The following is an 18,592-nucleotide window of genomic DNA, read 5'->3' on the forward strand; positions in this document are numbered from 1 at the left end:
AGATCTCAAACATTTTCCCACAGGGAGTGGTACAGTCGATATTCCAACTCTAGTGAGTGCATTTGAAAATGCATTAAGACTGGCAACTTTAAAATGATTAAAGTCACCTATCATAGTAAATGGTGTATCTGGTACCTGCGTTTTGAACGATAGAACATTATCCATAAATTCTTTAGATTAAGGCGGCAGAATGTACAGGGCTATGAGAATGCATAACATGCCATAGAATCTACCACTTCTGACTTAGAACATTCAAATGGAGTGTTCCGATGAATGAGGACACTCGCTCCTCTAGAGTGAAAACTATGCCCCATCCACGCTTTTTGCAACAAATGCATTTCCTCATTTAGGCTACATGCACACAACCATTTGTATTTGCAGTCCGTAAACAACAGATCAGCAAAAAACGGATAGCACATGGATGGCATTTGTGTTCTGTCCGTGGGTTTCACGTCGCCATATACTTGAATAGGTGAGACCGAACCACAAACACGGACAGGAATAGGACCTAATCTGAGTTTTGCGGCCCGTTCCCAAGGCCCCCACATGGAGTCATGAAAAACACGGTAATGTGCATGGGACTAATGTCGTCCTGGTGCGTCAAGGTGTTAAGTCCCCACTCTTTTTCCCCCAGAAAAGAGAACTTAGGTAAAACAGTGTTCTCAAGAGAATACACCATGCACGTAGCGGTAAAAGCATTTTAGAAAAGTCATAAGATGGAACCACGCTCAATCCCTGCTTTGATCATCTCACCCCTTTTCAGCAGAGAGACTGCAAGAAGCGGTTTACCAAAGTGTGCGCATAAATAGAGCACTTTATGAACAGTACTTACAAAACAAGTACAGTGAAACCTCCCCAGAACGCCACTCCTTTGATAAGACACCCCTCCTTCAATTTATGCTGCGGAATGTTTGCATATTTGATTTGCAAACTTTCCCCATTGGGGAAGTAAAAAATTTTTGCTGCAGAAAAGCCGCAAATCTGCAAAGTAGGAAAAGAAAAAAAGGCCCTATTTCCAGTTTAAAAAAATAAATATCATTGTCTACCGTAGCGATGCCTTTCTGCTCCTCCGTCTGGGCTGTGTTGCCGGCCTCCTGGGAGGAAATTTTGCACAATAGCAGGAATCTGTCACTTGTGTGCAAAAGGATACGGGCGGCGAGACTAAGCCATTGAGCATGTGTAACCACCACCACTATAAAAATCAGGTGTATGTTTGGAGAAGAAAAGAACACCAGGGGCGCCATAACACGTTTGTAACAGAAATATCTAGTCAGCATAGGGAGCATTTTTTTTCAATGATTCCAATTGAAAAATGGTTATATATATATATATATATATATATATATATATATACGATACAAAAATAGGCAGCACTCCATTCAAATCAAGGTGAAAAAAGAGGGTACTTTATTGTCCCATAAACAGCAATGTTTCAGCTCCTTCCACTGGAGCCTTTCTCAAGCAACAAACAAGTGAATAGTGTGGTGTATAAATCATGGTGTCAATCAGCAATCCAATGAAATGTTAATAAGTAAAAACATATATAAATACAACAGTAAAAATACAGTATTTGTGAATAGCACACATCAATATAAACAGTATAAACACATCATATAAAAATTAGGATGGATACTATAGAATATACAGTTAAAAAGAAGCAATCTCCTTAATGTACCCAATAAATAAAAGTGAAACCACCTGTGAGGTGCATATGTGCGTGATAAATAATAATTAAAAAGTCAAGATCACCTCTGGGTTCCTCCTCATCACGGCGCCGCCATTGAGAAAGTTAGAAATGCGCAACTGCGCATGCGTGAGAAGTTACACAAAGTCTCGGGCATCAAGATCTAGAGATGACGTCCGTGCATGCTACAAGATGACGAGCTAAGTATGCAAGAGTTATCAAGATTACGACCGCGCAGATAACTTGCATACTTAGCTCGTCATCTTGTATGGCCGCTTTAGTATTCCCACATTAAAGATGTCCGCGTCTGCGCCCTGTTCGTTGGGCGCATGCGCGGACGTCATCTCTAGATCTTGATGCCCGAGACTTTGTGTAACTTCTCACGCATGCGCAGTTGCGCATTTCTAGCTTTCTCAATGGCGGCGCCGTGATGAGGAGGAACCCAGAGGTGATCTTGACTTTTTAATTATTATTTATCACGCACATATGCACCTCACAGGTGGTTTCACTTTTATTTATTGGATACATTAAGGAGATTGCTTCTTTTTAACTGTATATTCTATAGTATCCATCCTAATTTTTATATGATGTGTTTATACTGTTTATATTAATGAGTGCTATTCACAAATACTGTATTTTTACTGTTGTATTTATATATGTTTTTACTTATTAACATTTAATTGGATTGCTGATTGACACCATGATTTATACACCACACTATTCACTTGTTTGTTGCTTGAGAAAGGCTCCAGTGGAAGGAGCTGAAACATTGCTGTTTATGGGACAATAAAGTACCCTCTTTTTTCACCTTGATTTGAATGAAGTGCTGCCTATTTTTGTATCGTATATAATTGGGATCTTGGTCTGCTCCCGTTGGCTTGCACCCACACCATACTGGTGCTGCTGGATCTTTTTGTTCATATATATATATATATATATATATATATATATATATATATATATATATATATATATATATATATATATATATATATATATATACAGTGAAGGAAATAAGTATTTGATCCCTTGCTGATTTTGTAAGTTTGCCCACTGTCAAAGACATGAACAGTCTAGAATTTTTAGGCTAGGTTAATTTTACCAGTGAGAGATAGATTATATATTTAAAAAAAAAGAAAATCACATAGTCAAAATTATATATATTTATTTGCATTGTGCACAGAGAAATAAGTATTTGATCCCTTTGGCAAACAAGACTTAATACTTGGTGGCAAAACCCTTGTTGGCAGGCACAGCAGTCAGACATTTTTTGTAGTTGATGATGAGGTTTGCACACATGTTAGATGGAATTTTGACCCACTCCTCTTTTCAGATTATCTGTAAATCATTAAGATTTCGAGGCTGTCGCTTGGCAACTCGGATCTTCAGCTCCCTCCATAAGTTTTCGATGGGATTAAGGTCTGGAGACTGGCTAGGCCACTCCATGACCTTAATGTGCTTCTTTTTGAGCCACTCCTTTGTTTCCTTGGCTGTATGTTTCGGGTCATTGTCGTACTGGAAGACCCAGCCACGAGCCATTTTGAATGTCCTGGTGGAGGGAAGGAGGTTGTCACTCAGGATTTGACGGTACATGGCTCCATCCATTCTCCCATTTATGCGGTGAAGTAGTCCTGTGCCCTTAGCAGAGAAACACCCCCAAAACATAATGTTTCCACCTCCATGCTTGACATTGGGGACGATGTTCTTTGGGTCATAGGCAGCATTTCTCTTCCTCCAAACACGGCGAGTTGAGTTAATGCCAAAGAGCTCAATTTTAGTCTCATCTGACCACAGCACCTTCTCCCAATCACTCTCAGAATCATCCAGATGTTCATTTGGAAACTTCAGACGGGCCTGTACATGTGCCTTCTTGAGCAGGGGGACCTTGCGGGCACTGCAGGATTTTAATCCATTACGGCGTAATGTGTTACCAATGGTTTTCTTGGTGACTGTGGTCCCAGCTGCCTTGAGATCATTAACAAGTTCCCCCCGTGTAGTTTTCGGCTGAGCTCTCACCTTCCTCAGGATCAAGGATACCCCACGAGGTGAGATTTTGCATGGAGCCCCAGATCGATGTCGATTGACAGTCATTTTGTATGTCTTCCATTTTCTTACTATTGCACCAACATGTAACGGTGGCGGTAGGGAAACAAACAAGTGAGCCCTAATCTACCCGCCACTCTGTCCCTGCCTACTTGCAACGACCCGCCCTAGGCGACGGGATACAACTGGGCAGCGGTCCCTACGCTCAGTAAGTGCACGAGACAAACATACAAGGGAATACAAAGCAAAGGGAAAGGGGCAGTTGCCCACGGCAACACCGTGAGCAACCACAGTGGTGAACGAGCCAAGTTAAACCAGGAGAGCACGAGGTACCAAACGCAGAGCAGGAGAGTAGTCAGTAAGCCAGGGTCAGTATGGAGCAGGATCAAATAGTTAGGAGCTGTAGCTGGGCCAGGAAACCACACGGAAAGAATCACAAGCAAGGAGGAACAGGAAAGGCAGGTATAAATAGACAGAGGGCGGGAGCTAGCTCCGTCTGGCCAGGCTGCGATAGGCTCTCCCACTCCTAAGCCTGCCATCCTGAGTGGTGGAAGATGGAGTCAGTCTCAGAGACGTAGATTCAGGTGTAGACTGATTACCTATGGGAGTTAACCCCGAAGCTGTGCCTGGCAGATCCTTTACACAACAGTTGTCTCCTTCTCTCCCAGCGTCTTACTTATGGTTTTGTAGCCCATTCCAGCCTTGTGCAGGTCTATGATCTTGTCCCTGACATCCTTAGAAAGCTCTTTGGTCTTGTCCATGTTGTAGAGGTTAGAGTCAGACTGATTAATTGAGTCTGTGGACAGGAGTCTTTTATACAGGTGACCATTTAAGACAGCTGTCTTTAATGTAGGCACCAAGTTGATTTGGAGCGTGTAACTGGTCTGGAGGAGGCTGAACTCTTAATGGTTGGTAGGGGATCAAATACTTATTTCTCTGTGCACAATGCAAATAAATATATATAATTTTGACTATGTGATTTTCAGTTTTTTTTTTTATATAATCTATCTCTCACTGGTAAAATTAACCTAGCCTAAAAATTCTAGACTGTTCATGACTTTGAAAGTGGCAAACTTACAAAATCAGCAAGGGATCAAATACTTATTTCCTTCACTGTATATATATTTATTTTATTTTTATTTTAAAAAAAAACAATGTAATATCCATCCTTGGACAACCCCTTCAAATGAGCAGAACATTTTATTGGATGTTTTGAAACTATTATAGACAATATTTTTTCTCTGTACATTCGCAATGGAAAAAAATGATTAATAATATGCAGAATTTATTTTTTCCTTACCGATCTTGATTGGTATCACATTGATCTCCCACTAGGTCATCGTCTGCATCTGCCTGAAAAAGAAAAAATTCAGAAGTGCATATGAAGGAAACGTTTGCATATACCTAGCTTTCATTGTGTAACTCATGTCTCAAAATCGGCCTATAGACCCAGCTGCTGCCCTTGGCACAATACTCAGAGGATGGGACAGGTCAAAATGTGGGATGATGCATGTGTGGTACACACCACTAGTCCAGCCAGTGGGCTAGTGTTGGGTAACCCTATATATAGCGAGCGTTCCTAGAGTTTTTAGCCTTGACCATTTAACCGATTGTTTCTGACCCAGATTGTACCTGACTATTGTCCTGCTTTGTCTACTGTTAGTGCGTTTGCCCGACTTTTGTTGATCATCTGCCTGGTAGCTGAATTAGTCCTGTCTACAGTTCATGTCTAGGCAACACAACTGCATTATCAATCCTGTGGCTACTGGCAAATATTTGCTCCTGTGAGCATTGCCTTGCTTTGTCCCTTCTAAATAACATTCTAAGAATTAAAATGACACACTGTTAAAGAATGAAAAATCTTTTACATTGTAGTCTTTTGTGTCTCCTGAAATTTGCTGTTACTGCATATTTCCTACATTTTAGTATCAAGTATGTGCTATGTCCATGAATCCAGTCTGGGAAATTGTAAAACTGGCAGTTAGAAACGATGCCCCATCACCACTGATGTCCTATTAGTAACTAGTATTCGTTTAGTCGTCATTGTAAAATTATTTGATTGGGCATATATGCTAGACGGACTCCCAAGTGGATGACAGCACCACTCTGAGGGTATGTTCACACGCACTATTTAGGGACGTAATTCAGGCATTTTACACCTCGAATTACGGCCAAAAATACTGCTTGAAAGCGTCGGCAAACATCTGCCCATTCATTTGAATGGGTTTTATGATGTACTGTGCAGACGGTCATTTTTTTTACGCGCCGCTGTCAAAAGACGGTGCGTAAAAAAAATGCCCATGTCAAAGAAGTGCATGTCACTTCTTGGGACGTAATTGGAGCAGCTTTCCATTGACTCCATAGAAAAACAGCTCCAATTACGTCCGTAATGGACGCTGCGAAAAACGCCTGCACATGCCATTACGTCTGAAATTCAGGAGCTGTTTTCGCCTGAAAACAGCTCCGTAATTTCAGCTGTAATGGACATACACGTGTGAACATACCCTTACAGTTGCCACCTTTTCTACCCCAAATTATCGGCCAAGTGCTGGGTGTATTTACACATGTTGTTTTTCTAATGCTCTTATGCAGTGATTTTGCCCAAAGCACACCAAAAAACACATTACAAACCCGGCACGTGAAATACATCCCAACAAGGGAAAAAAGTAGGTGATACTTCACACTGATAGGTCTGGGAGGCTCAGACAGACAATGACTCCCTGTAACTCCTCCAACGTCTGCTATTTACTCTCACGGTTGCATAGGCATGTCCAGTTGCTAAATTTTAGGGTCTCTAAGGGCTTGTCCACACATAACGGAAATGCTGCAGAAAATGTCTGCAGCAATTCCGTTGAAAATAGCAGACTTTACACTGCGGCAAAAATGCACGATTTCCTAAGTTTTGGACTGCAGAAAATGTTGCGTATTTTGCTGCGTATTTTGCTGCGTGTTTCACAATGCTGGGAGATTGTGACATCTACTCTGAAAAACGCAGCAATTCTGTCCACTTTGTCCAGCAAGAATTGACATGCAGCGGTCTGAAAAATACGCACCGCAGGTCAATTTCTACTCGGAATATTTACGCAGCGTGTGGATGAGATTTGCTAAATCTCACCCACTTTGCTGCTACTGTATTCTTCTGTTTTTTTTCCGTCTGCAATTGTGGACGAAAAACACTGCAATTCCGCTACATGTGGATGAGCCCTAACTCTCTGCTGCATTAGGCTCTGCAAATCTCTCACCAGCGCCAATCTCACACTTAACCTAGTTTTGACGCTGCTGACATTAATATGGGCTGGGCAGCCTGGCAAAAGCATAGCATCCAATCCAAATAATAAGTAATCTGCCAGCACACACAAAAATATCGGTCCTCGCTATTGCCTGTAAAAATATTTTACTTTTACTAGCCTCCCACTGTAAATACCAGGGTCAGGAAACAACCCTAAGGGCTTATTCAGACAAACGAGATATACATCCGTGCAACGTGTGTGATTTTCACGCGCGTCGCACGGACCTATATTAGTCTATGGGGCAGTGCAGACAGGTGCGTGATTTTTACGCTGCGTGAGTCCGCAGCGCAAAAGTCACGACATGTCCATTCTTTGGGCGTATGTCGTGCATCACGCACCCATTGAAGTCAATGGGTGCGTGAAAATCACGCATTGCCCCACGGAAGCACTTCCGTGGGACAAGCGTGATTCGCGCAACAGCTGTGAAAAGGATGAATGCCAGGGCCCCCCATAGCAATCACTTGGGGGACACATGGTATCACAGCCCCACATAATTTTTATGATTTAAAGGTTGGTGGTTTCTGGTTTGGTTTCTTCCTCCCCACCCCTCTTTTATTATTACAGTTGGTATTTACCTGCATGGGTCAGGTTCAGGTCAGCTGTACAGGAATGTACGAGCAGGTTCTGGAATTTTCCACCTTGCGCTCGTGAAGCCCGCGCTTTTTACTGATTGGATAATGAGCAGCAACGGCGGGAAGATTTCCTGTTTAAATTCTGGTGTCCGGCAGTGTTCCGGGCCGTTTGAAGAAGATTCAAGACAAGCCATGGAGGACCTTATGCAACAGCTACTACAGAGAGCGGAGTCAGCGGGAGGTGAGGAATGGCTAAGAAGATGCCTTAATGTAGCAGAGCTGCCACCGGAACAAGGAGGAAGACTACCACAGGATGTGAAGGAGCGGAGTGTGGCGGTTACAGAGGAGGAGCCGGGCCTTACAGAGACTGACAGGAGGCCGACCAAGAGGACAAGGAGGAGCCGGGTAATTTACTCACCGCCTCCTCATGGCAGCAGAAGCAGTGGTCGTTCAGTCGGCCAAAGGGCGGAGTTTTGCCTGTCAGCAGAGGGGAGACAGCGTCCGCGGTCGGTGTCGTCAGAACGCCGTGGGACAGTGACGAGGCAGAGTTTCCATCGTCCTGCAGAGTCAGAAGGGTGGGAAAGCGCCTCACAGCAGCAGCGTAGTACAGCTTCCTCAGGACGAACTGCACAGCCTAGAGAGGGATTTCGTCAGGACCAGCAGGGCTTAGCTCCGCCTGCCGGTTCAAGGTCGGGAGAAAATCAGCCTGCAATGGACCCAGCGAGTGGTGAGATGAATGCTAACCAAAATGTCTATCTTTTTAATTTTATGAAGGTTTTATCAGATTTTATTGTTAAAGCTGCAGCTCCCAGTACAGCAGCTGGAGAATGGAGTGAACAGAACAGCTCAAATGATAAAGTGATAGAGAGTAATGGTAATACTTCTGTCATTTTGCCACAGGTTGCTGAGTCTGTTAGTGTTGTTCCTTTATTAGAGGTGCAGGAGTTGTAGAGACTTGTGTTAAGGAGGCAATTTCGTGTGAAGTGTCACCTTTAGGTTTTCATTTGTTGAAGAATATTAAAGAGCGCATTTGGCGTAATGAATTTATTGAAGTCTTATCACTATTGCCCTCAGCTAAGGAACATATTGTTCGTAGTGATAAGAAAGATGAAAAGAACGAGGATGATAGGAAGCGTAGTATGCCAAGATCTTTTAATAATTGGTTGCAGGCGTTTTGTATTTATTCTGCAGTTTTAGGTGAGAAATATCCGGTTATTTCAACATATTGACATTATTCTTGAGGCTTATCGCAATTTTGGCGGTATGGCATGGTATAACTATGACGAAATGTTTAGACAGAAGTTAGCACTTTACCCGTCCATTAATTGGGGGGTTAAAGATGTGGGTCTTTGGCTCAATCTAATGTTACCACAAAGAGCTGCGCCGGTTAAACAGCAAAATGCTGCTCAAGGTAACCTTAGGAAAGGTGTATGTTTCGCTTTTAATGAAGCAACTTGCAAATGGTTTAGTAATTGTAGGTATAAACATGAGTGTTCCTTTTGTGGGGGCGCTCACCCCATGTGTAGATGTTTCAAGAAAGCGAGTCAGTCAGCGCAGCAACAGCCAAGTACCAAGTTGTTATCAAAAAGCATGGACGCCAGTGATGCTAATAAGAATGTGCCCATGGCTTGAGCGTTACCCAGACAGGGAGAAAGCTGAGCTCATTTTTAAGGGTTTCAATGAAGGTTTTGAAATTCCAATGTTTATTGGTCATGGCTGCTGCTGGGTTGAAAATTTGAAATCAGTAGATATGCATAAAGCTATTGTTAGGGAAAAGTTGTGTAAAGAATTAGAGTTAGGCAGGATCGCTGGCCCATTTAGTACTCCTCCATTTAGTCATTTCAGGTTATCACCTTTAGGTGTAGTTCCTAAAAAGGAGGCTGGGTCTTTTAGACTAATTCATCACCTTTCTTACCCGGAGAAGACGTCTTTAAATGACGAGATAGATAAAGGAAGAGCGTCAGTTACATACGCTTCATTTGATCAGGCAGTGGCTTTATTAAGACAGTTTGGCCACAAAGCTCTATTAGCTAAGGCTGACATAAAATCAGCTTTTAGATTATTACCAGTTAAGCCTAGTGGCTTCAACTCTTTAGGTTTTCAGTTTGATGATGCATTTTATCTTGACAAATGCCTCCCGATGGGATTCTCAGTATCCTGTCATTATTTTGAAGCTTTTTCTACTTTTTTGCATTGGGTAGTTCAGGAACAGATGCCTAATGGAGGTATATTACATTATTTGATGATTTATTGTTTGTTGGTTATGCTGATTCATTTTCATGTTTAGAGTTATTAGATAAATTTATTGAAGTTGCTAGTTATTTTGGAGTTCCACTTGCTAAAGAAAAACTGGTTTTGCCCTGTTATTGTTTAGAGTTTTTAGGTATTGTTATAGACTCGGTTAATATGGAATTTAGATTACCAGTAGATAAGTTGTTAAAAATCAGAGTTTTGTTGGTTGAGCTGTTAGCAAAAAAGAAAACTACGCTACAGGAACTACAATCTTTACTTGGTTTATTAAATTTTGCTACCAGAGTTATTCCAATGGGACGCGTTTTTTCTAAGAGACTTTATTTTGCTACGCGGGGTTTGAAGTCGCCTAGGGCTCATATCAGATTATCGAGATACTTGAAAGACGATCTGGGAATTTGGCTTGAATTTTTGAGCAAATTCAATGGTCACAGTTGCTGGCAGCAAGATTTTGAAGATTCAGACTCGCTTTCTTTATTCACGGATGCAGCAGGTAGTAGTGGCTATGGAGCATACTGGTGTGGTAGATGGTCGGCAGAGACTTGGCCGGATTCTTGGATAATGAATATAGTGTTACTCGAACTTTTTCCTGTGCTAGTTGCTATCATAATTTGGGGTTTTGAATTTAAAGATAAAATAATTCGTTTGTTTACAGACAACAAAGGAGTTGTATTTGCTATAAATACGTTGTCATCAAAATGTGATCTTACCACTAAGCTGTTAAGACATTTGGTACTGTGTTGTCTATCTTTTAATATATGGTTGAAAGCGAGTTATATTGAAGGAAGAAGTAATAATTTAGCAGATTCTCTGTCTCGTTGTCAGTGGCAGAAGTTTCGAGAGCTGGCTCCGGAGGCAGAGGAAGAAGGGATCCCATGCCCAATTCATTTGTGGGACTTGATCTGGGATTGATTTCTTCTAATATTAGAAATTCATTAGCACCTAGAACATTGGCTGAGTATTCAGCTGCATGGAATGATTGGCTTTCCTTTTGTGCAAATTTAGAGGTCGATTATTTACATGATGATGTTGGTCTATTTTTATTATTTATCTGTGATTTAATTCAGAATGAATTTTCTGCGTCTTACATTTCAAAAATCCTGTCAGGAATCTCATTTTTTAGGAAATTATTGGGTTCACAACACAATCAATTATTTTCCAGTCAGGCAATTACTGAAGGGTTATCGGAGGAATTTTTCTTGCTCAGATGGTAGGAGACCTATTTCTGTTGATCTTTTGAGTAAATTGTGGTCTGCTTTGGAGCAGATTTGTTTTGACAGTTTTGAAGTTTGTTTATTTCGCACAGCGTTTGTAGTCGCCTTCTTTGCAGCATTAACCCCTTCAGGACTGAGCCTGTTTTGGCCTTCAGGACGAAGCCGATTTTTAAAATCTGACATGTGTCACTTTATGTGGTAATAACTCCGGAATGCTTTTACCTATCCAAGCGATTCTGAGATTGTTTTCTCGTGACACATTGGACTTTATGTTACTGGCAAAATTTGCCCGATAGATTCAGTATTTAATTGTGAAAAACACCAAAATTTAGCGAAAAATTGCAAAAATTAGCATTTTTCTAAATTTAAATGTATCTGCTTGTAAAACCGATAGTAATACCACACAAAATAGTTACTAGTTACCATCCCCCACATGTCTACTTTAGTTTGGCATCGTTTTTTGAACATTATTTTATTTTTCTAGGACGTTACAAGGCTTAGAACTTTAGCAGCGATTTCTCATATTTTCAAGAAAATTTCAAAAGGCGATTTTTACAAGGACAAGTTCAGTTCTGAAGTGGCTTAGAGAGTCTTATATATTAGAAAGTCCCCATAAATCACCCCATTTTGAAAACTGCACCCCTCAAAGTATTCAAAACAGCATTCAGAAAGTGTATTAACCCTTTAGGCGTTTCACAGGAATTAAAGCAAAGTAGAGGTGAAAGTTACAAATTTCATTTTTTTTATACAAAATTCATTTGTAATACATTTTTTTCTATACCACAGAAGGTTTTTCCCAAAAAATGTAACTTATTATTTATTGCCCAGATTCTGCAGTTTTTAGAAATACCCCACATGTGGCCCTAGCGTGGTAATGGACTGAAACACAGGCCTCAGAAGCAAAGGAGCACCTAGTGGATTTTGGGGCCTTCTTTTTTTAGCATATATTTTAGGTACCATGTCAGGTTTGAAGAGGTCTTGTGGGGCCAAAACAATAAAGACCCCCAAAAGTCACCTCATTTTGGAAACTACACCCCTCAGGGAATTTATCTAGGGGTATAGTTAGCATTTCGAACCCACCGTTTTTTTGCTAAATTTATTTGAATTAGTTTGTGAGGATGAAAATCTACTTTTTTCTGAAAAAACGTAGAAATTTTTAATTTTTTCAAGGTATAAAAGAGAAAAAACACCCCAACATATGTAAAGCAATTTCTCCTGATTATAGCAATACCCCATATGTGGTAATAAACTGCTGTTTGGACCCACAGCAGGACTCAGAAGGAAAGGAGCACCATTTGGATTTTGAAATTCTGATTTTGCTGGAATGGTTTTCAGTGCCGTGTCGCGTTTGAAATGCACTGGAGGGAACAAAATAGTGGAAACCCCCGGAAAGTGACCCCATTTTGGAAACTACACCCCTCAAGGAATTTTTCTAGGGGTAAAGTTAGCATTTTGACCCCACGGTTGTTTTGCTGAATTCATTGGAATTATTCTGTAAAGGTAAAAATCGACTTTTTTTCTGAAAAAAGGTAGCCATTTTTAATTTTTACAAGGAATAAAGGAGAAAAAGCACCCCAGCATTTGTAAAACAATTTCTCCCGATTACGGAAATACGCTATATGTGGTAATAAACTGCTGTTTGGACCCACAGCAAGGCTTAGAAGGGAAGGAACGCTATTTGGCTTTTGGAGCTCAAATTTAGCTGAAATGGTTTTTGGGTGCCATGTCGCATTTGCAAAGCCCCTGAGAGGCCAAAACAGGGGAAACCCCCCAAAAGTGGAAATTACACCACTTAAAGAATCTATCTAGGGATATAGTGGGCATTTAGACCCCACAAGTCTTTTGCAGGATTTATTAGAATTAGGCCGTGAAAATGAATATCGACATTTCTTCCACTAAAATGTTGCATTTTTTTCAATTTCACAAAGGATAAAGGGGGTAAAAGCTGCCCAACATTTGTAAAGCAATTTCTCCCGAGTACGGCAATACCCCACGTGTGGTCATAAATGGTTTTTCATTAGAAAGTAATTAACCCTTTCTGGAGTGATCCATTTTTTTCTTTTCCTTCTTAGTTTTTTCCTCCCCGCGTTCCAAGAGCCACAACTTTTTTATTTTTCAGTCAATAGAGCGGTATGAGGGCTTATTTATTGAGGGACGAGCGGTCGTTTTTATTGGTGCAACTTTTTGGTACATACAACTTTTTGAGCACTTTTTATTACGTTTTTAGGTAGAGCCAAGGTGACCAAAAAAACAGCGATTTTGCCGTTCTAAATTCTTTATTTTTCACGTGAGACGCTCCATACATCACCCCCCACACTACGACATGCTATGTCATGGTGCGCGCAGGGGTTAATGCGCAGCGCGTGGTGCGGAGTGAAAATTACAATTTTCCACTCATATGCCATTTTAGTGCACTATATGTTATGCCCAGTTTGTGCCACTGAAGACAAATGACTCAAAATATTAACCGGGTTCTCCCGGGTATGGCGATGCCATATCTGTGGACGTAAATTGGTGTTTAGGCACGCTGCAGGGCTCAGAAGGGAGGGACGCCATTTGGCTTTTGGGGCACAGAGTTTGCTTGGTAGTTGTTCTGTTTGGGGTTTTACTGGTGTTTCAGTTTATAATGTGGGGGCATATGTAATCTGTGCGGGGTACATCAGGGTACATGTTATCTGTGCGGAGTACATCAGGGTACATGTTATCTGTGTGGGGTACATCAGGGTATAAAATAAGAGGGTATAATAATGCAGTAAATAAATAATAATCCGCAGATATGTGGCCGGTGTCGCACTTATAAATGGCGCCCGATCTTATCTGCTTTTGGAACACTCTGCACATTTTGCATCGCCATATTCTGAGAGCCAGAACTGTTTTATTTTTTCTCCACCGGGGCTGTGTGAGGGTTTATTCTTTGCGGGACAATCTGTAGTTTTCATTGGTACCATTTTGGGGTACCAGAAATTTTTTTGATCACGTTTTATTCCATTTTTTGGCAAGCAAGGTGACCAAAAACCATCAATTCTGACAATGTTTTTTATTTGTTTTTTTTATGGCCTTCACCCTGGGCTATAAATGACCATTATACTTTATTCTGCGGGTCGATACGATTACGGCGATACCAGATGTATATAATTTTTTTATGTTTTGCAGCGTTTGTGCAATAAAATCACTTATTTATAAAATAAATAAATTTTTGTGTCACCATATTCTGAGAGCCATAACGTTTTTATTTTTCAGTCAAAAAAGCGCTGTAAGGGCTTGTTTTTTGCGGGACGGGATGTAGTTTGTATTGGTACCATTTTGGCGTACATGCGACTTTTTGATCACTTTTTATTGTATATTTTGTATATTTTTATTGTATATTTTGGGAGGGTTGGTAACCAAAAAATTGTGATTCGGGCACTGTTTTTCGTTTATTTTTTTCGCGGTGTTCACCGTGCGGGAAAAATAATATTACAGTTTTATAGTTGGGGTCGTTACGAACGCGACGATACCAAATATGTGTACTTTTTTTAACGTGTTAATTTGTTTCCTATAATAAAAGTCTTATTATAGGAAAAAAAGCATTCTTTGTTTATGTCACTTCTAACTTTGATTTTTACACTTTTTCAAAACATTTTTATTATCTTTTTTTAACTTTTTTCACTTGTCCCACTAGGGGACACTTAGACTGGCAGCTTTGATCGCTGCTGGAACACATTACACTACACACGTAGTGTAATGTGTTCTAACTGTCATTGTGACGTAACTGTCACACTGACAGGAAGCAGAGGAGGAACGGCCGGAGGCTGATCCTCCGAGGCTTCCGTACATGGCAACCCGGAGGTCATTGTCTGGCCTCTGGTTGCCATGATAAGGATCGCCAGCCCCCGCAAATACATGTGGGGGGCTGCCGATCCGCTGTAAACCTCTTCGATGTGGTGATCGCAATCGACCACCGCATCGAAGGGGTTAATTGCCGATTTCAGCGGCGACAGGCCGCTGATCGGCAACGGGGAGAGCAGGGCTGACACCCTGCACAGTTAACCGCCGCTGCGGTGTAGCGCCGCGCGGCGGTTATCTTTTAAAGCGCGGACGTAACTGTACGCCCAGGTGCGCGAAGTTACTGCTTATCTGGACGTACAGTTACGCCAAGGTGCGGGAAGGGGTTAAGAATAGGTGAATTAGTATTGATTAATAAAAAAGTTAGTTCTGGTTTAGATTGTAAAGATGTTCAGTTGGGAAGTTCGTTTGCATCTATTTTCTTGAGAAAATCAAAAACGGATCAGTCTGGTCGTGGTTTCTGGATTCGTCTAAATAAGTTTGAAGGCTCTGAAATTTGTCCGGTACTAAATATTCAGGAATGGTTTAAAATTAGACCTGCAGTTACAGGCCCCTTTTTGTTACACCAGGATATGTCTCCATTAACCAGGTTCCAATTTACTTAAATTTTTAAGAAATGTTTAGTTGCGTTAGACTTGGGTGATTTTAAATTTTCATATCATTCTTTTAGAATTGGGGCTGCTACGGAAGCAGCCAGATTAGGTTTGGATGAATCAATAATTAAGCGTATAGGTAGATGGGAATCAAACAGATTTAGACTATATATTAGACCTGACTTGTTGATTATGAGTTAATTATTATTTCCTTTAGGTAAAAAAATTAGTGGTCTGGATAGTTGGCCACTCTTATCTTTTGGGCTCAGAAGAGAGCAAGCAAGCGGAGTTATTCAGAGAATTTATCTTTTGATCCGAATGTTTTTAATATTTTTTGGTGGGGTATAAGAGGATTACAGTGGAAGAGAGTTATGGCTGAATTGAAGAAACTGAATTCGTCTTGGCCATGTCCGGACGTTTTAATAATTCATATCGGTGGTAATGACATTGGAAAAGTTAGGACATTAGAGCTAATTTGGGAAATGAGAAGAGATTTAGCTGTAATAAAATGTATGTTTCCCAGTTCTGTTTTAATTTTTTTCGGAAATTGTTCCTCGATTATTATGGACAGGTAAGGTATGTTCATATTTAGAGAAAATAAGAAAGAGAGTCAATCGAGCAATGGAGAAGTATTTACCCTCTTTAGGCTATGTTCACACGGAGTATTTTGGGGGAGGAATATCTGCCTCAAAGCTCCAAACGGAATTTTGAGGCAGATATTCCTCCCCCAAAATACTCCGTGTGAATAGCAATGATCGCGCCGTTTTTCGCCCGCGGCCATTGAGCGCCGCGGGCAGAAAACACGCTTTCTCCTGCCTCCCATTGAAGTCAATGGGAGGTCGGAGGCGGAAGCGCCCGAAGATAGGGCATGTCGCTTCTTTTTCCCGCGAGGCAGTTTTACTGCTCGCGGGAAAAAGACGCCGACGCCTCCCATTGAAATCAATGGGAGGCGTTCTCGGGCCGTTTCTGCCGAGTTTTGCGACGCGGTTTCCGCGTCAAAAAACTCGGCAAAAGACCCCGTGTGAACATAGCCTTAGGGGGTTTTTCATACAGACATATTGATCTGGAGGGTTTTACATCAGGCCTTTATAGGTCAGATGATATTCATCTTTCTGAAGTGGGGATTGATATTTTTAAGGTCTGCAAAATGTTATTGAAAAATGGCTGCGATGTTTGGGGGGGGGGCATGTATCGATGATTATGGCTTGTGGGGTTTAGTCTCCCAGCTAATGCTGGGGGGACTTGGTTCAATAATTTGATGATGATTGATTAATGAATTTTCAATAATTTTATGGTTATCTTGGATTGAATTATTTATTCTTGGGTAACACTTAATAAACATCGCGGCCTATATTTCCAATTATAAAGTTGTGGTTGTCATTTATTTGTATGTTTATATGTTGGGGTTTGTGTTACCATGCCAGGGCCCCCCATAGCAATCGCTTGGGGGACACATGGTATCACAGCCCCACATAATTTTTATGATTTAAAGGTTGGTGGTTTCTGGTTTGGTTTCTTCCTCCCCACCCCTCTTTTATTATTACAGTTGGTATTTACCTGCATGGGTCAGGTTCAGGTCAGCTGTACAGGATTGTACGAGCAGGTTCTGGAATTTTCCACCTTGCGCTCGTGAAGCCCGCGCTTTTTACTGATTGGATAATGAGCAGCAACGCCGGGAAGATTTCCTGTTTAAATTCTGGTTTCCGGCAGTGTTCCGGGCCGTTTGAAGAAGATTCAAGACAAGCCCCGCCCAGCCCTCCTCTTTTTTAAAAGGGCTTCCCTGTCGCGATGTTTACTAGTGGGGTTTAGTCTCCCAGCTAATGCTGGGGGGACTTGGTTCAATAATTTGATGATGATTGATTAATGAATTTTCAATAATTTTATGGTTATGTTGGATTGAATTATTTATTCTTGGGTAACCCTCAATAAACATTGCGGCCTATATTTCCAATTATAAAGTTGTGGTTGTCATTTATTTGTATGTTTATATGTTGGGGTTTGTGCTACCATGAAAACAGGAAAGCACCACATGCTTTTCTGTTTACAAACATCCAAACGGAGTGTCATAATGATGGCGGCTGCGCGTAAAGCACGCAGCCGTGCATCATATGCTGATGCCACACGGAGCTGTTAAGTGCCTTTTGCGCAGGCAAAACGCCGCGTTTTTTGCGTGCGCAAAAAGCACGCGCTCGTGTGAATCTGGCCTAAGGGTGCAGCAGAGTGAATGAGATTTGAGGAAATCTTATCCACACGCTGCATAAATGCTTTTTTGTTGTGGGTTTTCCCCATTGAATTCAATGGAGAGAAAAAAAACCTGCAATAAATAGCAGATGTGTATTTTGCGGTAGAAATGCAGCAATCAAAGGCTGCAGCAGTCACATGGGATTAAACGTCATACCAGGAGGCTGGGCTGCAGGACGGCAGAGGGTCGCGTCACCATGGCTACGTAACTATGAAACTGTTTTTGGTTTTATGTGCAGTTTTCTGCAGCGGACATTCTGGCCGAAAAACTGCACCACATGTGGTGCGGTTTTTCGTCTGAAATTCCCTGCGGGGCACAGGGCGGATACGCTGTGTGCTTTTACGCAGCATGTCTGCTCAGTGTGAACATACCCTAACTGCTCTGTTATGGATAGCACAGACCTCAATTGCGGCCTACTAGGGGACAGCAAAGGATATCTGTATCGGCTCCATTCAGGTAAACTAAATTTTGGAGGCTAGTATAGCTCCATGATGAGCAAAGAGCTGAATTTTTTTTTTTTTGCCTGGATTGACTATTTAGACCTCACACCCAAGTTCTGAAGCTGGCAGAGTGACAAAGCCCAAACTGAGGGCTAGAAAAAGGGGTGTTCAATTACGTACAATCCATTTAGGCCTTTTTCTCTGAATACCACAAGGGACCCTAGGATTTATAATGACATGCTGCATCTAGGTTACTTAAATCTTATGCTTAACATTTATAAATAGCCGGAAAGAAGGATAATCCTCTTAATTTGATTAACATTGGCTCTAAAATCAGCTAATGAAATCTCGCATCTTTGACTATTTAGTGCTTTGTTGCTGTTCTGCTTTGAATATTGAGTACCATAGTACCTCCTGCAGCACTAACCATTCACACATG

At 41.3% G+C, this 18,592-nt stretch overlaps 1 protein-coding gene across 1 annotated transcript in view; it reads right to left on the bottom strand.

Annotated features, from left to right (window-relative positions):
* COMP (cartilage oligomeric matrix protein) overlaps positions 1 to 18,592 on the bottom strand; it is a 188,456-nt gene that overhangs the window by 38,137 nt on the left and 131,727 nt on the right. Inside the window, exon 12 of the mRNA XM_075854768.1 lies at positions 5,028 to 5,080. Within this exon, the coding sequence (XP_075710883.1) occupies positions 5,028 to 5,080 (53 nt within the window). The remainder of the gene's footprint in view (positions 1 to 5,027; positions 5,081 to 18,592) is intronic.

The sequence above is a fragment of the Rhinoderma darwinii genome, chromosome 1, assembly GCF_050947455.1.
Source record: "Rhinoderma darwinii isolate aRhiDar2 chromosome 1, aRhiDar2.hap1, whole genome shotgun sequence".
NCBI classification, from domain to species: Eukaryota; Metazoa; Chordata; class Amphibia; order Anura; family Rhinodermatidae; genus Rhinoderma; species Rhinoderma darwinii.